Source organism: Chelonoidis abingdonii, chromosome 8 (assembly GCF_003597395.2).
Source record: "Chelonoidis abingdonii isolate Lonesome George chromosome 8, CheloAbing_2.0, whole genome shotgun sequence".
NCBI lineage: Eukaryota > Metazoa > Chordata > Testudines > Testudinidae > Chelonoidis > Chelonoidis abingdonii.
This window is the reverse complement of record NC_133776.1, coordinates 16,245,048-16,268,999: the sequence shown is the minus strand read 5'-3', so window position 1 is coordinate 16,268,999 and position 23,952 is coordinate 16,245,048. Positions and strand designations below refer to the sequence as shown.

Genomic DNA, 23,952 nt, shown 5'->3' with positions numbered 1-23,952 from the left:
ACTGGGAATCACACCTTGTGCTTATAAGGTAGATGTAGCCTAAACAGTAGATTTTCTGCTGGCTCTAATGCAGCTGTTTAAGCTACAAAGAGGAAACCCAGTCCAACAGTGTGTGTTAAAACAGCCTATTACATCCGGTCTTGGCAAGATAAATATGACATTATAGATAGGTAAGAAATCTACAATATGTTTGGAATGGCTCTCCAGCTTAACAAGACTACGCTGATAGATTGGGACTATGCTGCATCACAATGGTCAAGTGCCAGGCAGCCACAAACACTGGGTTGCCATACAAATACTAGCACTTTTGAATACAAATGCCACTGTGAGACACATTGCAAAAGTGGGTAAATTTGGTCAACAAAATATTTCTGGCTTTGATGTATATCCAATTTCAGATGCAGAACCAGATTCTTCTCTCATTGATTTTACCCAAGTATAATTCCATAGACTTCACGGAAGTTACTCCTGATTTACACTGGCATGAGAAGAGAATCAGCCTATAGGCTTTTCTCCATAGCATGGTACAGTTACCTTCACTATACATTGCTCAATGACCATGTTCCTGTATCTATCCCCAAGTTGTTCTGCCTTGTGGCTTTAGACAGTGGTGTTCATGTTGAAGCAAACCAATTTCTCCACTGTCTGTCTTTCTTCCAGGGTGTCTCTGATCACTCTGAACCAGATTCTGACCTCACACTGGTTTTCTATCATCTTAATGACTCTTGATTTACACCAGTATGAAGAAGAAGAAAATCAGACCCCCTCTCTCTTTTAGGAGTGTCACTTTCTTCACTTGTCTGTATTTCATGTTAAAGCACTGAAGAGTCTGAAATCAAGATGACTCCAATGGGTTTCTGAGGACCTTAACACCTCTGAAATTCAGCTCACACATGCTTATGAACGAGAAGAATATTTAGAGACCAGACATCGCAAGTAAATCAAACTCATCCACCTGCACAGTGAAAAGCACAAGTGTTAGCTGAAAGGGGGAAAAAAAATGAGGAAGGTTTGCAATAAACTCAATCCAACACCACAGGGTATGACAAATGTCTTAGGGTATGTCTAAACTGCATAAAACCCCCATGGCACCAAGCCTCAAACCCAGTCAACTGACTGAGGCTAGCGGGGCTTGGGCTGTGGGGCTAGAAATAGCAATGTAGATGTTTGGGCTTGGCTTGGTGCCTGGGCTCTGAGACCCTCCCACCTCATGGGGTCTCACAGCTAGGCTCCAGCCCTAGCCTGAACGTCTACACTGCAGTTTTATAGCCCCACAGCCTGAGTCCTACGAGCCTGAGTCAGCTAACCCAGGTCAGCTACAGATCTTTTATTGCAGCGTAGGCATAGCCTGAAAGACAGACACCAGAAAAACAAACCTAAGCAAAGCTGTCCAGGATCATAGAAAAGGCAAAACTAATTCCTTTGCTGCTAAACGCTCCAGTTAGCCATGTTATCACTGGGCCAGTTCTTAAGTGACAGCACTAAGATATCTGACTCTGATCCATCCATGCAACCTGCTGTAGCTACGGTACAATTTAAAATACTACGGTTCTCTTGCAGTGATGTGGGCATTGTAAATATCCTCCAGCACTTATCAGAGAAGGGGATAGCAGTGCAGTAATAGTCTAAACTGGAATCACGGTCAAATTCCTCAGAGTATGGCGGCTTTCACTCTCCCCATTTAAAAGAAATCCCCTGCATAGAGATCTTCAATAAACCACATATCCAGTTTATATGATTAAACTTACTTGTGTGTAAAGTTGAAGAACAGTTAGAATCATGAAACTAACGCTAGCAATGGACCCGTAATGTTAGGTAAGATTTACCAAATGCAGTACCAACAACTTGCTTTTTGACTGAAGTAACGTATCTTATAAGGACAAATTCTACACTCAGCGACACCAGTGCAAGTCCAGAAGAATGCCATCAACTTCAGTGGAGTTATTGCAGATTTACATTGGTGTAACAGCAGAATTTGGCCCAGATAAATGTTGTCTCTGAGTAAGGACTGTGTCCCTTAGCATATTTTTTTAAACTGTGTCTTACAAATGCAGTCTGGATTCCATTTACAATACTTTTAATATCATCCTAGGCCTGGTCTACACTGCGGGGGTGGGTGGGAGAGGCGGTGTCAGTATAAGATACACAACTTCAGCTACGGGAATAGCGTAGCTGAAGTCGACGTATCTTATTTCGACTTACCTCCCATCCTCCCTGCGCGGGATCGACGGCCGCAGCTCCCCCGTCAATTCCACTTCTGCCGCTCACCCCGGTGGAGTTCCGGAGTCAATGGGGGGGCATTCAGGGATCGATATATCGCATCTAGACGAGATGTGATATATCGATCCCCAATAGATTGATCATGACCCACCAATCCAGCGGGTAGCCTGGACGTACCCTAGTAACAAGATCCTGACAGTTCTTTTGAAAACAAAAAAAATACCTGTGTGCTTTAAGAATCCTCCGAGCAATGGTATCTCCAATCTTGTTAGAAACGACTTTGTCATCAGCACAGCTAATAAAAAATTGGTTCTAAGGGAATAGTGAACACAAAGAAATTCAGAATCATCTCACTGTCTTTTTGCCAAGGATGGTTCAGTGGTTAGGCCCAGAATGCAGATTCACTTCCCTGGTCCACCACTAACTTCCTCAATGATCCTGTATAAATCAGTTAGTCTTTCTGTGCCTCAGCTCCCCATCGGTGAAATGGGGATAATAGCACTGTCCTGCCTCACAGAGAGGTTGAGAGGGTTAATACAATAAAGATCGTCATGGATTCAGATACTACAATAATGGGGCATGGATAGATAAACAAACAGACATTGGGCTGGGGCCCCATTTTGCTACAGTTTGAAAGAAACATATTTGCTGAACACAGAACAACAATGACACAATAAGAGCTCAGGGTTTAATCACTACAAAAATCTCAAAACCCAGAATGTATGATTTTTGTTAGGATAAGAAAAAAATTAAGTGACTGTTTTCAACATCAGCATAGATAACGGCCTCAAATGAGCAATCCTCAGAATTGTTAAAAAAAAATAATCTGATTTTTGTGGCAACGGCAAAGCACAAAGCATACGCAAGTTAGAGACTGCTTCCCAAGCATGTAATTATCTCCAGATAATTATTCAGCATTATTGCCATTGTAAAACTCTTACTTTGACACATGAGGTGAAATCCTGTCCCACTGAAGTTAATGAGTGTTTTGCTATTGACTTTACTGAGATCAGTATTTCACCCATGCTGTCTACAAAGTCATAAATCTACATGCTTTTAGGGTTGTGGGACTATTCTGAGTCAAGAAGCAAATAAAGCTACATCCTGTACAATGTTTTCCAGGATGGCAACGTATTATTTTAATTAAATGGTGTCTGTGTGTGCGCTCAGGGGGAATAATTATTCTTGATTAATCTCCCTCTTTAAACACTAAGAAGCAAAAAACATCCAGACAATAGATGGAAACAGATACAGAATAAGTGTCTCCATTCAGCCATTTCTTCCTTCATTTATAAGTCCATTCATACAGAGGAGAATTATGCAAGTTCTAAGATACTATTAAGTGAGCCCACTGAGCATCGATGGGGGACCGAACATTTTGATATGTAGGGCTGGGAATGCAGCAGAGCCAAGAAGGCAGCTGGAAGAACATTGCACGGGAGACAAATGTTCCTAGAGGTTCTGGAAAGATAAATAGTAATGAAGTGGCCTTGTATTTTAACTCACATTTAGAGTTCTGTACTGGTACATTAACTACTGACTTGATCCAAAGCCTATTCAAGTCAATGGACATAATCCTATCGACATTAGGAGGCTGCAGATGAGGCTCTATATTAATATTAACGTTTCAAAATGTACAAAAGGAGAATAAAATAAAGTAGCAGCCTGCTGAGGGTCACAGAATGTGCTCAGGATGTGCTCAGAGGATATCCTGCGGAGGGTCACAGGATGTGCTCATTGAACCAAACGATCATTGCCTTGCATCCTTGGTACTTACTTCAATATAGATGTAGTGTTTACTGTTTTCTATCACGCTAACATAAGCATTGTGGATGGATTCTTCATGGTACTTGATACCAGCTGACCAATCTGCAGCAGAACGGAGGACCTGTAAAGAGAAAGATTAGCTGTTTTAGTTTTGTCCTGATATAAGATGGCACTGGCACCCCTTACTAATTGTTTTGAACTGGCTGGTTTATTTTTCATGATTTCACTGACTTACGTAACACACACATTTGCTAACTGCATGTTATATGTATAACAAAGAGAAATGAAGCTTAGAAATACTGTTAAAAAATTAAAACAGTCTGATGAAAATATAAAGGCCTTGATTCACCATTTTGTTACCCCAATTTTATGCCAGAGTAACTTCAGTAAAGTCAATGGAATTATACTGGTGTAAGACTGGAGAGACAGAGTGGCAAATCTGGTTCCAAAAGTCTATTACTTACTGTAGTTCTTGCAATGCTGAATTGCCTTTAATATATTTTCTTAAGGCTTGATCCTGAGCTCATTGAAGTCAACAACAAAATTCCCATTGACCTTTATGGTGCCAGATTAGGCATTTATTTCTTACGCACAGAGACACAGCCATCCATTTTACAGCTGAAGCACCTACTGAAATCAGTGAGTTTTGCCCCAAAACTGATGGGTGCATTATAATACAAGGGCCAATGGCACCAAATTTTAAACAGGAATGGCAGTCTCTGCCCTAAACAAGTACTGCCATTTATATTTTTGCGAAAAATTCTTCCAAAACTGGTCAAATCTGTCAGATTTGTGATTTTTTTTTTTTTTAATTTGCAGTAGGTCAAATTCACATGGAAATTTTTTCTGACTGTCAATCAGAACAGGCATTTCTGAAGTAACAGACATTTCAAGATCCTCCGAGTATATTATTACATCCCTGAAAGCTTTTGTCAAAAGGCAACCAAACTAATACCGTAAATACCCTTTGCTCACACTCTCACCCGTTTAATTTTGTCCTTTGCTGAAAGTCTGGTTTGTGTGCTCTCATAGTTTCCTACCTCTATTACTGTAAACTCCTACTCACTGTCCTTTCCCCAATCTCATCTCTCTTCAGTTCAGTGAGTATAAACCCTCACTGCCTAGATAGTCTTCCCCACCTTCTGCTCTGACCATGCCTCTCTCTTTTTAAGATCTCTCCAGTTCAATTCAAGATTCTGCTCCCCCGCTCACTCACTATTTTTTCCAATATCTCTGACCTCATCTCCTCCTACACGTCATCTGACTCTCGGGGCTCCACCCGAGCTCTCCTCTTACCATTTCATTCCTCTCCTTCATACACACCACATCTATGCCTGGAGCAACCCTTCAATCAACATAATGGCCACCATCTTGGCTAACACTGAGAACTGAACCAGGAACCTGTAGAGCTAAATGCACGAGTATCTACAGCTTGCGCTAAAGGAAAAGGGGCAGGTCCTGAGCTAAATTATCATACCTCAACAAGCGTCAATGGAGCAATGACAATTTACACCAGCTAAGGATCTGGCCCCTAGTCCCTATGGCTGAGATCTATACCAGACTCACACGCTCTGTTAGGGGACACATCACACATATTGATTGGTAGATTCCATACTTCCTCCAGATAGAAAAAGTTCATCCAAGTATCTGATACTCACAGCAAAGTCAAATACTGGACAAATTCCCACTTCTGTGACAGCTGTAATGTTGGCCAACATAAGGATTAAACTGGGGACCTCCAGAGCTAAAAGAATAAATTACTGCAGCTTGATCTGAACAGCCAGCCTCTGTAGCTAGAGGGTAACTAACTCGCATCCTCTACGGATTGGACGTAGGGACAGACACATTACCCACACTGACCAGTGGGTTACATCAACATGTGTTAAGTGACTTTCATGGCATGCTTAAACTCTTGGTATGAAGCCCACCTCCTTCTTCAAGGTCTGTGCCTGGCTCACATCCAGCGTGACTCCACTAGCATCTATATTTGATTACAAAACTACTACTTAGCATTCATCCGGTGCAAACGTGCTGGACAAACTAATTGCTGAGCATCCCTTGCAAGAAGCTGAGCATCCTGGTCTCCTGTTGAAGTCAGGGGCTATTGAGGTTGCTGGGCACCTCACCGATAGCACTCAGCAGCACCTGCAGGTCTGAGCTCCTGAACAAACCCAAAGAACCACCCGGGGGAAGGTATTATCATCCCTACTGCATTAGTCAAGACATCAAGTCAGCTGTTCTAGATAGAAAGCTGGCTGATTTTTTACAACCCACAGCCCAATGTTCATGCTGTCCTGTGAAACTCCCGTTTCCTATTGCTGGTTGTTTTCTGTGTGCTCTCCAGTGCACAGAAAGTAAATCTGATGAATGAAAAAATTCCAGAGCAGAATGGGATCCATCCCAGGATTTTAAGGAAAGTGTGAAAGAACTTGGCAAACTTTTAGTAGATGTCTTTAATAATAACTCATTGGATATGCATAGTTCTAGTTCTACACATAGTATTCTTACTCTGGAAAAGGACATTATTCAAAAAGTCAAAGTTACAGCAGACAGTAACCATCACAATATGGGACTTGAAGAGCTTTGATATTTAAGCAACAACTAGAGAAACTATGGCTGATTCTTTTGTCTTCTTTTGTTTGTCAAAGAGTTTCTTTGGGAAAAAAAAAAAAAAGAGAGAGAGAATTGAAGAGAGAATCTCATTCAAGTACACATTGTCCTGAAGGACTGTGAAGTAGTAAGACAGGACACTGCAATGATATTCTACTAGTAGAACAGAGGGAAGGAATCTTAAAGGAAATTAGTCTGCTTACCTATCATGAATAGTGGGCATATAAAGAATAACATAGCCAGGGTGGGAACAAGAATAACTAATTTTAAAAATATGCCACTATTAAATTATACTCCCACCCATTTTAATGCCCCTTTACACTACCAGAGGTCCTCTTGTACATGAGGATCAGGCCCTTATATTTTAGAGCAAACTTACACTGCCCAGTCTCTTGGGAGTATCTGATGATGTCTGGGCCAAGAGGTAGCAGCCACCTCCTGTTGCTGCTAGGAATGATCTTTCTGTGAGTATGGGGGGAAATTCTGGCTGCCCAGATAGCTTCTGATGCTGCGCCAATGCTCCAGATGATGGGATTTCAATGAGCATCAATGTTCTCTACTCTTCTCTGTTCTCTCATGCTGGTCACAGACTCCTGGGCCTCGACCGCCATGCCCTGCAGCAGTGAAACTCAGGGCTCAGTTCCCTATCCTGGGTTTGCTGGTGTAGCTGGCCGCAAGCAGCTGAGCTGCAGCTCCTCCACTAGGCTTTCTCACCCCTCTGTTGCAAAGGTGTAGTGGCACAGTGCATGCAGCCCACTGGCCAGAAGCTACCGACGCAATCTGTAGCAATTAGCAGCAGGGAGCATATGGCAGTGGGCTTCATGGGTGCCAAAAGCCAGCCTTGCCTGAGGAATTCGATCCAAAATTGAACTCTTTTACAAAAACATTTGTAAACTATACAATTCCCCTCTACCAGTGCTTTCATGGTACCTGAGCCACCAATATTTAAAGAGTGCTTTAGAATAGATGGCTAACTTTCCCAGTGTCCCCAGCAGAGTCATTTCTGCTTTCCAAATAAGTTGTTCAGTGTCGGTACCAATGCAGTGATTTCAACAGCTTAAAAAACCCTCCATTAGCAGCAGTAGCTGTTGTTCTGCAGGAGACAAGGAATAAATCAATATGGTTTTTTTTTCTTTCTCATTTTATACTGGATGTCATAAGCCTCTCTCAATTTGAAAAATGGCTTTACCACTCAGAGACAAACTAATGGTTGGCTGGAAAAATCATCCAACAAGAGAACCACCAGATCAGAAAGAGATTGATCACTTTCAATCCCACAGCTTCACAACGAGCCAGTCCAGACGCCCCCTCTCCTTTTAAATTCTCTTTTATCCTCTCCCTCACCAAATTATCACACCAGCTTGACAGGTCACAGCATTGTTGCTCCAACCTCTAAGGGAATTCCTTCTCTGCCATTCCTCCCTGTAGCAAAGTCCTTCAGTCAAAGTTAGACATTATTAACTAAATCAAATTTGAGGGTTCTGCTTCTCACTACAGTCAGTCAACATGAGTCCAGCAAGGTCACATAACACATTGATGACAGGTTTTAAAAAGATATATTTCAGGGTAGACACACATCCAGTCATCTATCTATGGTACTTTTATGGCCTCCATTACCATCGTAGCTGAGCTCCTCACTATCTTTAATGTATTTATCCTCACAACACCCTGTGAGGTAAAGAATTACTTTTATTCCCATTTTGCAGATGAAGGACTGAGGCACAGAGCCAGAGTTTCAAAGGCGCCTGAATACCTTTAAAAATATGGCCCTAAGTGATTCACTGAACATTGCACAGGAAGTTGGTGGTCGACCAAGGGCTTGAATCTGTCTCCCAAATCCTAGTTTACCGCCCTGACCACTGGAACATCCTCTCTCTTGCATGCATCATCATCTCGGTAATATTTGTATATTGTAATGAATTGGCTTATGTCTCCATCTGAACATGTATGCTACCACCCTCTACTGGATGGAACCAGAACTGCTCAACTCTGCGTCATGGGAACTATACTGTTAACAGTAAAATGTGATTCTCTTTTAGCAGGTGTCTGTGCCTTTGAAACAGGAAGATTTCAGTTGCAACTCCGTTTATTTCATAAAGGTCTGAGTGGTCACTGTATACCCCAGGGTAATAACTGAAGTTGAGGTTGCCACAGATTAATTACACATGCTCTGAACTTTCTTTTAAATTAATATTTACTTATTACTAATATGTAATTTACCACTCTTTTCAAATTGTCCTCTCTTGTCAATGCATTCAAAATTAATAAACTGAAATGCAAAATCCTTCAGTTGCAGAGAAAAAGTCTGCATACTACTTAGGCAAAAGATTTATACGAGCGGAGTATTACACAGAAACAAGCACTGGTGTTCTCTCCTCTTCCTCCCCCTCAGTTCTGCAGCCTCCCATCACTCATGCAATTTTTATGCAGGTGCTGTCATCCCTTTAACCTCTTTAATCTAAGCAACACCACCACCACCAGTATTCGCTGGGAGTTATTCCATAACTGCAAACAATATGTACTGTGAAGCAAATTTTTAAGAGCCACTCAGGGTGCATGATGATTCATTATGTCTCACAGTATGAACAGGGTGTGATGTTGTCTCACCATGTCACAGACTTACTGTGTCTTGCTTGGATAATAACTGGAAATTAGAGTTGGAAAAACTGAGAATGATTTTAGTTTGGTGACTCCCTGTCAAACAAATTTTGATTTTTGCATGAGCCAAGGTGCTATGATAATCAAACCCCAAACTTTGAGAGAATGCTTGACTCAACCCACAAGCTGTCTGACTCCCTCCCTCCTTTCTAATTCCTGTCTTCACATCTTTTCCCGTGCATTCCCTCAGGACTGACTCAACTGCCCCATGATGCAATCCAACCCCCACCCAGACCTGTTCTGCCGTGCTTTCACCCTGTCTTCCTGCCAACAGCTCCTTACAACATACTTCTTCCAGAAGACCTATGAACCCCAGTCCTTTCCTTAAAGAAGTGACAACAAAACAGATGGAGGGAGCAGACCAAAACCTGTGAAACTAACAATTAGGGGCCACTATGATAATACAGATAAAACATCAGCATCATGGCTCACTCAGTGAGCTTTCTGTGGCAATGTCCCGCTTCCCATCCATCCTTCATCTAATCAAGTCCAGAATTTCAAAAGGGCTCAGTCAGCACTCACAACTGGAGCTAGATTTTCAAACACAGAGTTCAGCTCCCATTCACTCAGATAAAAGAAGTGGTCAGATTTTCAACAGTGCCTAGCACTCAGCAACTCCCATTAAAACTATCCATTAGATTTTACTCTTCTTGGAGCAGGGAATTTGTCTCCCATTTGCCTGTAAAAGGACTCTACCCTACCACTAGTGCTATATAAACAATGATAATAAATGTTTCTGGGTTTGACCCATCTCTACTAGAGGAAGGATTTACATAAAAACATATCCCTCCTGCCCTTCTCAATAAGAGTGCCTGTGAAAGACTAGAGGAACTCTGGTCATGTCTCAAACCATCACTGCAGTCAAACTGAAAGGCAAATGAGACACCTGCATCCTGCCCACAGTAGTGCTGTTTACACAAAGATCAGCTTTACATCATTGGAGTGTCTTGCTGTGGGGAGCTGATAAGAAAGAGAAAGGCAGGTTCCATGATGGACCCAGCTGCCTCACTAGCATAGTTGGAAATACCAGAGGTGATGCTTTGGGTATTTACACAAGGAAGCTAAGTAACCGAGCTGAGACCCTGAGTGTGTGCATGCATGGGAGGGATTAAGGGCCAGATTCTGACATTCTTACTCAAAGTGGGCTTAGCTGACTGCTATGTGGCGCTCGTTACCTGCAGCCCTCTCCATCTGATCTCTGCCTTCAAAAGCCAGAATCTCCACCATCATCAGTAATAGATGTCGAGCCAGTCATTAACTTTCAGCTATAACTTCAACACACATAACATCTTTTATAACACTGCTCAGTAAACTGCATTTCCACTGTCAGCCAGAGCTTCCTGCACTTGAGGCTCCCTGTATGGTTTCCTAGTAACCCAGCTTCCTATTGTGTGCGGTTCCATTAGACAAATTAAAATCAGGAAAACAAGCAAATTACGGAAGAAGCAGCTGCCAGAATTGCAGTATGTGCATGTACAAATATGCTGGAGTGGGTCATCTTGCAAATACAGACTAAGGGTTGGTCTACACTGGGGGGGGGGGGCAATCTATCTATTCGCATAGCTGAAGTCGAAGTATCTTAGTTCCATTTACCTGGCCGTCCTCATGGCGGCGAGTCGACTGCCGCAGCTCCCCAGCCGACGCTGCTTACTCCTCCTGCCGAGGTGGAGTACAGGCATCGATTCACAGATCAATTTATCGCGACCAGACGAGATGCGATAAATCGATCCCCAATAGATCGATTACTACACGCTGATCCGGCAGGTAGTACAGAGGTACCCTAGGAGGCTCTCCGGCTCACTGCCTGCTTCTACCACACAGCAGCATAAATACTACTTGCTATGTGCAGGTACTTTAGAAGGGATATTGCTCTCCAGGAACATTCAAGGGAGAAGCCATGTTTGCAGCAAAACACGTTTTTACATGTATATAGCTTTATGCAGCTCATGGATGAGCCAGGCTGACAGCTCTCAAAAGGCTGCAGTCGGCCATTAGAGATGAGCTTGTGTAATTTGCAATGAATAACTTACAAGATGTCTATAAGCAGACCAAAATTTTCTGGAAATGTATTCATTACTTGCATTTCTCAACCAATGTCTTTGTTTTTTGCTTAGTGTTTTTTCTTTTGATTGATGATTAATGGTTCACTGGGTTTGATACTTAACATTCTGTATTCAAGCTCTGTTGGTGAGTTCTGACTGGTCACATAAGTCATCTGAGTATTCATTATGCTTTCTGATTGAATCAGCATAACTCAACATCAGGAGGCAGGCTCAAGAAACACACTAGAGATTCTCAGGATGGGTCTAGGCTAGAAAATTGCATTGGTGTGATGGACATGGTGCAAATTGTAATAGCGCAGACCATCCACACTGGGCATCCTAGTTCTGGTGCATACAGAGCACCATATCCATGTGCACGCGCGCGCACACACACAGCCTCATACAGCACTTGCTGCAAGTGCTCCAGAGTCTCTCAACATTTGCATCTACCCCACAACTCTCCCTGCAGCAGGTACCTAATGTCTAAAGAACACTTACACCTGTTCACAATGGATCTGTCCATCACAAGGAGCAGCATACTTGCAGGTGGTGTGGCAGACAGTTTCCAATGTTTTCTCAAGCTGCTGCCAGGTGGAGTCTGGGCTGAAGAACTTATTTTGGGAATTTTAGGCAATTTTTTCCTTACTCAGCTTTGACCACCAGTATTTGACAAAAGCTCTCTCTCTTTCTCTCTCTCCTGTCACTTCCTAGGCACACTTCCTAAGCACTTCCATTTCCACCCTGCATTCCTAACATGTCTAGTTCTACTGTTTAATAATCACATTTAACATATGCATTCAGCACAACTAATGGAGTTTAAAATATCATTTGTATAATTCATCTTACACACACTGAACCCGAACCTCCACTGCTGTAAATCAGTCTCTATCCACTGAAATCAATGAAGCTATGTTGATTTATTCCAGCTGAGTATCTGGCCTGCTAAGTTGCATTTTAAAATAAAAAGCAGTTTACACTTTAAATCCTTTAAAATCTTGTAAGTTTCAGCTGGAGGACTACCAAGGCCTCCTATTACAAAGAGCTAAAAATGAGCCCAAGTGCTAGGAAGTTCTTCATTTTAGGATTCCATTAAATGCCATTTACACCCACCTGTACATTGGCACATACAGACTCGGGCACTTGATACTTCATCTCACCGGCGGTTTGATGAGATTTTGGCAACAGAAATGGGTAGGACAGGGATCTGTATTTGGGCTTCATGATCTTCGAAAGAAAAAATGGAGGATATTGTATTTTAAAACACATTTTCTTCCGATTTTTATGCTGAAGATTTTTTCTGTTTTTATGCTCCTCTCTTAATACAGAAAATTGGGAGGGAGAGAACATAAAGTTTTTCATATTCATAAACTCAATTCCTGTTCCAAATGGTTCTGAAAATATCCAGAGGCGAGCGAGAGAAAGAAGAGTGGGGAGCAAATGAGGAAGAACAGAGGGACTCTGTTGCTCCATTAGTCACCATTTTCCTTGGTGACAGGGCCTACTGGCCTGGTTCCCAGTGTGGGTTGCCTTCCAGCCTGCCCAAGACTCCCTCATCATCACGGAGGGCCCTTATCTGATGGGATCCTAGCCAGTCCTCTCCAGTGGTGAGGACCCTATGTGCATGCTAGTTGAGTCCTAGTGACCAGATCCTCAGGAGGCCAGGGCTTCTCTGGTGATTGGATCCTTGTTGGTCCAGGACTCCAACATGGCCTCCACTGGCAGGTTCCCCTGGTTTCTTGGCCCTGAAAATCCTGGTTATTGCTAGTTTGCACAGGTGGCTGGATCACCAAGCTGTGGCTTTGGCCTGACGGCCCTGATCTTCCTTGCTCCCCTTGGCTGTGGGATCACCAAGTGAACTGCTCCTTGTGCCTTCTGCTGCTTCACAAGAGGGCACATTATTGGCTCTTGTGTCCCTCCCAACCAGCCAGCAGGAACTGCTAGAATAGCAGCACAATGGCACTCGTCCCTCGGCTAACAACATCCCAGACCTCATTCATTTTCTACCTACTAAATTCAAACTATACCTTATTTACATTGGTGTAACAGGAGAATGAGAGCACCTATCTTCATTACTTGCTGTTAGAGTCACAGTTTTTCGGGGTTACTTGCTGGGACATTAGGGCAAGTAAATATATACTTTAGTGGCCCAATCTGGCAAACCTTGACTATGTGGCATGGCACTTATTCCTGCATATTGCCCTATGTGAGGCATCTGCGAAGCATTCAGATTTGAGGGCTTGCAGGACCTATCTCATTGCACACCTACCTTTGTGAAGTTCCAGCGCTGAATAAAGTGTCGAGCAACATCCCGTGCAGCTTTGCCATGCACAACGGATGAAATATCATGCCATGGCATTCTGGGTGTGGTGTATCTGTCAATGAAATCTATATGGACAAGGAAAAATTGCTATAGTTCATCTCAGATCAGTATCAGACATTAATTAAGAATATCACAGCATCTCTTCGTACAAACGGAACCTTTCCAGAAATAAAAACTAACAAATTAGGAGTTAAAATTAAGGACAGGTCAGCTTTGTGGGGGCTGGTAAGCCACAAGCTCACTTATCCATTATTGTCATAGAAAACCTGTTTTTTATTACCTTACTTTGGGATTCTGCTGCCTCTTCCCAGCAGCCAGACCAGGTGGGTCTCATTGGCGCCAGTTTAGGAGAGTAAAAAGGCAGAGAAGCAGGGCCGGCTCCAGGGGTTTTGCCGCCCCAAGCAGCCAAAAAAAAAAAGCCGCGATCGTGATCTGCGGCAATTCAGCGGGAGGTCCTTCGCTCTGAGCGGGAGTGAGGGACCCTCCACTGAATTGCCGCCGAATACCTGGACCTGTCGCCTCTCTCTGGAGTGGCCGCCCCAAGCACCTGCTTGCTAAGATGGTGCCTGGAGCCGGCCCTGCAGAGAAGCTTTCTAAGGCAGTAGAGGAGCTAGGGAATGAGATAAACTGTCTTGCAGGGAAAAAAGTTGGTTCCAGATTGCAATGGCACTTACCAGCAAAGGGTTTGTCAAGTTGAACCCAGTCTTTAAAGACGAAATTGCAATAGTCCTTTCCATGCCAGAACCTGGTCTCCCCAAAAAGTTCTCCAACACCTGTCTTCAAGCTGCGGATTGATCCTTTATCTGTCAGGTTTATAAAGTGTCAAAAACATATGCTCTAAGATTATTTTTAAGACTGCTCTCAACACAGCACAGATGAGAATCGCACTTGAATAGCAAACTATCAGCATAACTTGCCGGTTTTAGTCAGCTAAGATAATTTTCCAGTTAAGTCTCTGTGTTGATCCCTTCTCCAGTATAACACATCTGGCACGCATTCAAGGGAGATTATATTAACGTGTTTTGTTGTTGGTAATGGAAGCTAGATCTGAATCCTTTCTGTACTGGATTGAAACTTTACCCTTCAGCTATTTGTCATCCCACAATAACCTGCAAGGAAGGATACCTACATTGAAAGCATTAACAATTGTAATTCTGCTCTCATATGCTACTAACTTCAGTGGGAGGTGGGACTTTATATCTGTGTGCAGTAGAGAGTACTACTCCTGTATATTTAGTTTGTACTAAAGTACAAATCAACTCTAACTGAAACTTAAATTTTATAGGATTCATGATTTTGACTCCACAAAAAGGTCTCTCCACTGTAATTTTAGGTAGCACAAAGATGGTCTCTTCCCTTTTTCCAGTGCCTCTTTAAATCACAACTTCAGCTTCTGAGATTGTGTTACGTGTTCAGCACGTGGATGCAGAATTTCAGTTTCATGGCGAAAAGTTAGGGCCTAACATCCTTGCAATGACTTACATGCAAAAATTACTCCCATTCCCCCAACTCCTTTCTTGAAATTTACACCTCTTTTTGCGAATGCCATGAGCATATAAATGAGGACTAGCATGATCCCTTCCACCTCTCTTCTAAAAAAACAGGAAAGCTCACACTGGATCAGATCTATGTTCTAACTAGTGTGATATCCTGTCTCTGACAGTAGCCTCTATCGGATAGCTCAGAGAATGGTATAACAACCCTGCCTGGACAATTATGCCATAATGTATCTACAAGGAAAGTTTTTTTGGTAATCCCACTTAAGTGATGAGCTTCTGTTCTGAAGCAAGAGGCTTGAGGTCCCCTATATATTTTTATCCTAAATATTTTATTTTTATATGATCTGACCAAGGTTTACACCATGGGAATACTCAGCTCTCGGACAGTAACTAAGTATTTGGATCAGTCACACTCACAACCCACATGGAGTGAAAAACTCTACAGTTATCTAGTCTCCTCTGCACCCCCCCATGACATGTATTCTCTCATGACAACTGACCTGTTCTGCACTGCCCTAGTTGCTGACAGAATCCTGCACTATCGCCTCCTTTGAGGTTTTAGTGCTAGTTCAAGGCGTGACAATCCCAAAGATTTTAGGAACCTGAACTACTGCATCTAGTGTACTGTGCCAGCCAAGCAATCAAGCACTCACAAAAATTTTTTAATCACAACATTTTAGAAATATTCAACAATCCACACGAGTGACAATATGATAACCACCTACGGCAATATACACAAAGCACGTTTTGCCAGTACCGTTGGAACATCACAAAAAGACAACCCATGCCCAAAATGCCATGCAACAGGTATGCAACATTGACACTCGGTTACAGTCTTAGCAAAGCTACATCCAAACAGCACAGTTCTGCATGAGTTAGTGAGAGTACAGGTGGGGCACGGAAAGCACTGACTACATGCCGGAATACAAACATGTAACATATATGTGAACGCTACAGTAGAATATGTTTTATGTACTGACCTTATGTGATCATACATGGACTCATATGAATGAACATATAAGTGGCCACTGTCATATATGGCAGTCCATATACATATGATCCACGTGTCCTTTTCATACACAAGGTCTATATTTTATATAAAGCTGACCATTTACATATTAAAAGACTATTATTGAAAGAGTCCATAAAAGGAAAAGGTTGGCTCAGTATCCAGTGTTATGAAAAGTGACTTTCATTTTTTGGTGAGTATCAATAGAGTTTAAAGGTCATGTCGACAGTAAATTTTCCACAATGTAGAAACTAAAATGACAAAAATGCCAGTGAACTATGGTTATTAAACAAATGATAATTTCTACTCAACCAATATGCTGAGCATACGCTGCTCACTAGAAAGGTATTTTGGTCCGAATTCCGCCCTTGGATTTGTATGTATAAATCCTTACAGATTTAAAGTACGGAGTCACTATTAAATACTTGGTTTGTAGTAGCGCTGTAGCTAGCCATGTTGGTGTCAGGATATTAGAGAGACAAGGTGAGTGAGGTAATATCTTTTATTGGCTCTGACGGTGAAAGAGACAAGTTTTTGAGAACTTGTGTCTTTCATCAACAGAAAGAGCTCCAATAAAAGCTATTACCTCACCCACCTTGTCTCTCTAGTAAATATTTTGTCATTTGGAACCTTTGTTTAATCTATGACATTCCAGTAAATGAAAATATAAAAACAACATTTTCCTGCTATTAATGGGAAGTTTCCTTAATGCTACAAATCGTAATGCTTGAAATCGTTTGTATCAGTGCTTCCCAGTGTCAGCTTTAAAACACTTCCCAGCCTATGAAAACAACAAGGAGTCCGGTGGCACCATAAAGACTAAGATTTATTTGGGCATAAGCTTTCGTGGGTAAAAAAACCTCACTTCTTCAGATGCCTGCAAGCCTATGAAAACTCAGATTCAGTTCCACACAGTCACACTCCCAGAAAAGTCTAGCACTGCAGACCAACAAAGCTAGGCTCTGTCAGACTGAGGTGAGGAGTGCAGAGTCTAGTGCTCTTCTTCGAGATCATGCTGGCTGTAACTGCTACATAAACAATCAGCTCAGCTTTCCTCTACACAAGCTCTTTTGATGAAGAAACAACCCTCCTTTGCTCTATAACCGAAATCAAAGCAACGTACATCAAATGTGGATGGCCTACCTGTAAGAGAAAGGGTCTTTTCAGCAGCACAATCTATTGTCATTCCATGGATCAAAATACAGGTGATGCTTAAATACTGATGATGTGCACTCCCCTACCTATCTCAAATACCCACAGAAAACTCTGACTTGGAGAATGACAGTGGCCAAATCTTTGGCTAAATCAGGGATCTCAAACTCAAATGACCATAAAGGCCACTTGAGGACTAGCAGATTGGCCTAAGGGCCGCATCACTGACACACCCCCGTGCCTCTGGCCCTGCCCCCACTCCACCCCTTCCATGAGGCCCTGTCCCTGCCTCACCTCTTCCCATCCCTTCCCCACCCCCATTCCAACCTTTTCCCTAAAGTCTGCATCCCAACTCCACCCCCTCCCTGCCCCTATTCCAACCCCTTCCCCAAATCCCTACTGGTTCTCTGCCTCCTTCCCTGAGCACGCGGCTCCCCGCTCCTCCCTGCTCCGTCGTGGAAAGCGCTAAGTGGTAGGCAGAGGACCAGGGACATGGCACGCTGGGGGTGAGGGGAGCTTGGTGGACGCAGGAAATAACTCAGTGGGGGTGTGGGGAGCTTGGTGGGCCGCAGCAAATAATTTCACGGGCCGCGTGTTTGAGACCCCTGGTCTAAATGTAGGTCTGGCGGCGTTTGCACTGTCATATTCATGATTTTTTCAAGGCTGTCTTCATGCACTGGGATGACTTTAAAAAAAATCCATTCTGGATTTAAAGGTATTACTAATTTCAGCAATATTCCCATTACTTTTCATGAGGAATACCGCTGGAATGAGCAGAGCTGTAGAACCAGAGTGAAACTTCCCATGTGCACCCACTGTAGTTGTTACATATTTATTTTCTCATTGATGCAGCTTCCTAGAGTCTTTTAAAAATCAGCCTGTGAAGAAAGTAATTCTGCGAGGGCCTCTTTAGAGAAGAATATGACATAGATTGAAGGCAATACGTATACCGAAGGTATAGAACGTCAGTCCATAAACCCCACCTAACTCTCACCATGACTGAACAGCAAACACACCAACAGTAAAGCCTGCAGGTAACTCCACCTAGGTGGCCCTTCACTTACCGTCCTCACACTCAGTGAGCCCTTGTTTGGACTCAGTGGGATGATGAAACATTTTCAGGTGGGGTTTTAAACTCTGGATTAAATTCTGCTGGCTTCTGCTAGGATTACAATAACCTGCAGAGAGTTGAGATGCTCCATTTATAGGGAAAGTGCATTAGAGCTTTTACCATATCAGTTACCCAATAATGTTTAAAATAACTTGCAGGACTTCAGTCCAATCAACTGTAGACAGTCTGAACAGAACATTAATAATGGTAAAACGACCGTGGGCCAAATACAAGACCTATTAGATTTTTTAGCACAAATCGGCAAATATTCATGTTGCAAAACCATCACTAATGTATGCTCATTTTCTGAACTGGCTCTGACCATAGGCAAAGCATTCTCCTGCATCTCATTCCTACCAGAGAATGAGTAATCTTTGTAAAGTCTGAAATGCCCCCTAGCACAAGACCCCTCCCAAAAACAGCTCTTCCACTGCTTCAAAAGTGGAAGGCTTGCTGGTATGAATTCTGGCTTTTGGGTGCACCCATAGTGGCATCCTGTAACTTCAATCATGCATAGAAGTAAATGTTGCGTTCACATATTCAAATTTTGACCTGATTTTCCTCTCTCTAGCACTAGTGTAAAACAGGAACAACTCCACTGAGTGAAATGAGTTAAAACTTAGTAAAACCAGTGCAAGTGACAGCATAATCAGGCCCATATCATCTTCGGAAATCCTGTTTCATTTGCTCTAATGAATACGATGCAAAAATGCCAGTATCTTTGCCACAAATGTAAAACATTCCTAGCACAAAAACAATGTACATATCTATACATATATCACAGCACATAACACACCACGTACAGTACACCATATTATAAAATGGTTTCTTCATTTGCGGTTTGGGGCTGTCCCCTAACCAAACTGAATGCCACCCTTGTTTTGTGCCAGCTGTTTGTTAACCAAACAGAGGAGCATTTAAAGGCAAACTCAAGGCTTCAGTAAAAAAAGTACCCTTCTAGTACTTCAGGAAATCATTAACTCTCGTCCCTAATTATATGCTCTGCAGGTAAAGTGGAGAAGTATTACTTACCTGACTCACTGTCTATACTGCTCACACTATCAGCATGGTGTAGGCCGTGCTTCTGGAGATGCTTATAAATGCTAAACCTGGAAAACTTTTTGGGTTTTCCTATTCCTTTCATTCTTGAAGAATCTAGTATGTCATCACTATTTCTGTGCTGTGGCAGGTTCCCCAGAGGCTGAGTTTTCAGGGCTAAAGCTTCCGTGGACTCGGCTCTAGGCTTAAGACACAAAGTACACTGCTGAGGGTGATGAATGGAAGATTATCCATTTAAATTACAGGTGATCATTCATATCACAGGTATTGAAACATTCACAGGGCCAAGTTCTCCCCTACAACATGCAGACACAGCTCCCATCGATTTCAGTGGGAACTGCAAATGTGTCTTATGGAGATGAACTTGGTGTAGTGACTATTGAGGGTTTACTTAGTAGAAAACAAGCAAGTAAAAACCATGCATTTTGCCATACACTGCCTGGAAAACTAATTTGGCTTATTGCATATTTTCCAGAGGTCTTTACACAGGCTTCTTTTCATAAAAAAATAAACAAAAGTTCTCTATTTAATTCAGTCACACAGGGCCAAGTTTTCAAAAAGAGCTCAGTTCTGTCTTGTCTACACAAGCTCAGTTATTGTTTAAACCACGCAGCTTTTGGCAACAAGGCTATGTCGACACAGCCTTGTTGCTAAAAGTCAGCACGTATAAACGCTCTTTTTCAGTACTTTGTTGGCACTTTTGCCAACAAAATACTTCCAGCCCCATGAGCGGCATTAGCTTTGTCAGCAGCAGGAGAGTGCTCTTGCCAGCAAAGCCGCGTTCACACTGCCACTTGCATTGGCAAAACTTTTGTCTTTCATGCAGGGACTGGGGGTGGGGTGGGGTGGGGTGGCTCTTTTAAGTACTCGTGAAAGACAAAAGAGGTTTGTCGACAACTTCGCAGTGTAGACAAGCCCTTAGGCACCTAAATAAGGGCCGGATATCCAGAGGTACTCAGCACTCAGTTGCCCCCACTGTGACACCTATGGCTAGATTTTCCAAAGAGTTTAGCACCCAACTTGAGTTCCTGTGAAAAACTGGCTATTTAGTTTGGTGCCTAAATAGGAGCTGAACTGTTCTGAAAATCCCCAAAGGATCATTCAATGTTCAGCTACTGCACTTGCTACACCTACAACTATTCCTCTCCATTCCTGTCCCTGCCCCTGCAGCAGAGCCACACAGGTCTTAAACCATAGGCACCAACTCTGTGGGTGCTCCGGGGCTGGAGCACCCATGGAAAAAAATTGCAGCTCCCCCCCCCCCCGTTCCAACTCATCTCCACCTCCTCCACGAGCGCACCGCCACGTTCTGCTTCTTCTCCCTCCCAGCACTTGCACCACAAAACAGCTGATTCACAGGGCAGGGACGGAGGGGAGAGGAGGGGGAACGCAGCATGCTGGGGGAAGAGGCGGGGCTGGGGCAGGGATTTGGGGAAGGGATCCAATAGGGGCAGGGAGGGGACGGAGTTAGGATGGGGACTTTGGGGAAGGGGTTGGAATAGGGGCAGGGGCAGGGGCAGGGGCGAGGAAAGGGTGGAGTCTAGGTGGGGCTAGGGGCGGGGGGGCACGAGCACCCACCAGTGCCGGAGAAAGTTGGTGCCTATAGTCTTAATTGGCATGGCCTTTCTGGCAGCTGAAGGATTTGGTCCTAATAAGAGTCCCATTTTATAAGCCACATTGAAGTCCACAGGAATTCTGCACATGCAAAGGCTACAGACACATGCCCTAAAAATGCAGAAAGGCTTGCTTATTTCCATTTTGCATGATTATTGCCTAGTGTACATGGTATTAAATATTAGCAGCCATATGTACAGAATTCACTCTTACTATGAGATTCACTGTAGATGTGGACTTTGTTCCTGCAATTCGTTTCACACTGCCAACGTCGGTCAGCCTGTGCTCATCATCATCCCACCTCCCGTAGGCCAAGTCAATGCCACCAACGAATGCTACAGACTGGTCAATGACAACGAGCTTCTCATGATGGGCCCACAGGTACACTGAGGATGACACGTGATCTGGATGCCTCATCACCTAAATAAAGAAAAATCACTGAACTCAGCTGTTATGTAGAACAGTGCTTCTCAAAGTTGGGCCACCGCATGTTCAAGGAAAGCCCCTGGAGGTCTGGGCTGCTTTGTTTACCTGCCACTTCCACAGGTTCGACCAATTGCGGCTCCCATTGGCCGCAGTTCGCCGTCCCAGGCCAATGGGGGCTGCGGGAAGTGGCATGGACTGAGGGCTGAGGGATGTAGATGCGGAAGGTAAACTAACCAGCCCGGACTGCCAGGGGCTTTCCCTAAACAAGTGGCAGACCGGCTTTGAGAAGCACTGATGTAGAAGATCTGAAACAATTCTAACCAAGATATTATTTAATATCTTTGCCCAGAAGGCCACGGGGCTTTAATTTGACCAATAATACCAACCAATGCCCAAACATAAAGTGCTTTTTTTAGGACTTTGTCTACATTAGACAGTTGTACCGTTTTAACTACACCAGTACAGTTAAAGTGGTACAACTCATCTAGTGTGGACACATTTACAATGGTATAAAGGTGCTTTCAACTGGTACAGCTATTCTCTTTTAGGAAGGGGAATAACTATACTAGAACGAGTCACCTTTATGCTGATATGGCTGTGTCCACAGTAGGGCTTTTGCTGCTCTAAGTATTTCAGTGAAAAAGCTGGCCATTTCATTTGAGAGTTGCTTTGTTAATGGCTATTTCAAACCATAGTAAATGAGAGGAGAACCAGGCTCATTTTCTTTATTTCTGAAAATGAAAGAGTGTGATAGATAATTTCTACATTTATTTATGTCAAAGCATTACTGCAAACATTGACTTGAGTGGAATCATGCCTGGTTCTAAAACCACGGGCAATCAGAACCAGGCCCAATATATTTTGGCATATAGGGATGCTGAGGAATGTGGATATAAGTACACATATTTTGGTAGATTTTTTTTAAGGCCAGACTCTTAGCTAGCTCAGTCTGTGTGTGAGCAGAAAGGATGTTTTCTCAGATCCACATCTGAGTGTAACTTTCCATTTGCTCTAACTTCATTAACTTGTCATATAAAACAAAATTCTTTTGAACTAGGTGAATGTTTTGTTGATTAATGGAACATTGTCAAGGCTAAGCAAAATATATTTATATCCAATTATAACTTACAGGTACCTGAGCTGCCACAATCAAGTACTAGTGCCCACTATAGAGTAGAACCAGATATGGATATGTCATCGAAAAATATTCTCCCTTGTAACGGTGACTCCAGACTGCATTTCCCATTTATTGTCATGAGTTTCCTCATCTCTCACCCAAATCTGGGGAGCTGATGTTCGACACACAGGGCAACGAACACACACGTATTTCATAAAGGTTACATGGTATATGAATACCTTGATGTTTGGATGTAGACGCATTAGGGTCCGCTTGCTGTATTCACTGTTGATTCCTAGAGCAAGCTCCACTTCTTTGTAGAGCATTACAAAAATTCTCACTCCTTGTTGCTATTAGAAAAGAAAGTAAATACATAGCAAACACATATTTAAAAGGGTATAACAACAAAAGCAAGAAAACCCCAGACTTCTAGATTCAGTGGGATGGTAGGCTAAGGGGAGTGCAGATGTTCTTGTGGGAAAAGATCAGGTTGAGATCATACATCCAACAGGTCAGTTCCTGGTCAGAGGCTCCCAGATTGATCCTGAAATGTGCTGAGCAAACTCAGCTCCCATTAACAAGAATGGGAGTTGACAGCGCTCAGCAGCTCACAGGAGACAGCGAGCAGCTTGGGGGATTGGGCTCTTCCCTTGTGAGAAGTTCTGAGGGATCTGTAATGATGTAGTTTAGCATTTTTCTGACACAGACTGATCTCACCTATGCCTAACTCAGACCTCTGAACTACAACGCCAAGAAAGCCTGCTCGCCTTGCCTGAATTTGTAAGATCAAGTGAGTGAAAATATTTTAGGTTTTTTAGGATATTTTATTCGCAGGAATTGTTCGAGTGAAGATATTGAGACAGAACCCTCAGCTTGATCCCTAATTCAGTGGAAGATTTCAGCTTCCCTCTCCTCTCTGCATTTCACTTCAGTGCTTCCCTGAAGAGTTAGCTGTTCAATCTGGACTTCACTTTGTGATGCAGCGGAGGGCCTGGAGGTGCCATTATACAAATAGATATGAATACAGTCCCTGCTCTGAAGAGAATACAACACAAGAAACAGCACCATGAGATTGTAAGACCACAGACACCGACTTTTAATGCATTTCCAAGAGACTGGACATCAGGTTGCCAGTGTCCCTTCAAATTGTGTAGGACTCCTCAGAGCCTTCAGAAGGGCATTATTGTGCAGATGTGTTTCAGAACATGTGCTACACAAAAAATATTTCACTTTGAGTCAGCACCAATCTTACAACAGGTTCCTTTACACACTTCTAATGTGCCTTTTGGAGGCTCAGTTCTGCCACCCTGACTCACACTGAGTACTATCTTCCTCTGCATGCCTATCT

The 23,952-nt window shown here is 43.0% G+C and overlaps 1 protein-coding gene across 4 annotated transcripts in view; it reads right to left on the bottom strand.

Annotated features, from left to right (window-relative positions):
* PLD1 (phospholipase D1) overlaps window positions 1-23,952 on the bottom strand; it is a 129,962-nt gene that overhangs the window by 11,728 nt on the left and 94,282 nt on the right. For 2 of the 4 annotated variants that reach the window (XM_032783671.2, XM_032783670.1), the window contains 8 exons: window positions 22,844-22,954; window positions 21,275-21,481; window positions 19,421-19,631; window positions 14,292-14,420; window positions 13,564-13,682; window positions 12,408-12,521; window positions 3,998-4,108; window positions 2,444-2,532 (listed from right to left, as the gene is read on the bottom strand). In XM_032783671.2, coding sequence (XP_032639562.1) covers window positions 2,444-2,532; window positions 3,998-4,108; window positions 12,408-12,521; window positions 13,564-13,682; window positions 14,292-14,420; window positions 19,421-19,631; window positions 21,275-21,481; window positions 22,844-22,954 — 1,091 coding nt within the window. Of the gene's footprint in view, window positions 1-2,443; window positions 2,533-3,997; window positions 4,109-12,407; window positions 12,522-13,563; window positions 13,683-14,291; window positions 14,421-18,341; window positions 18,456-19,420; window positions 19,632-21,274; window positions 21,482-22,843; window positions 22,955-23,952 lie in introns of all 4 variants that reach the window. The other 2 variants (XM_032783674.1, XM_032783672.1) reach the window with 2 other exon arrangements.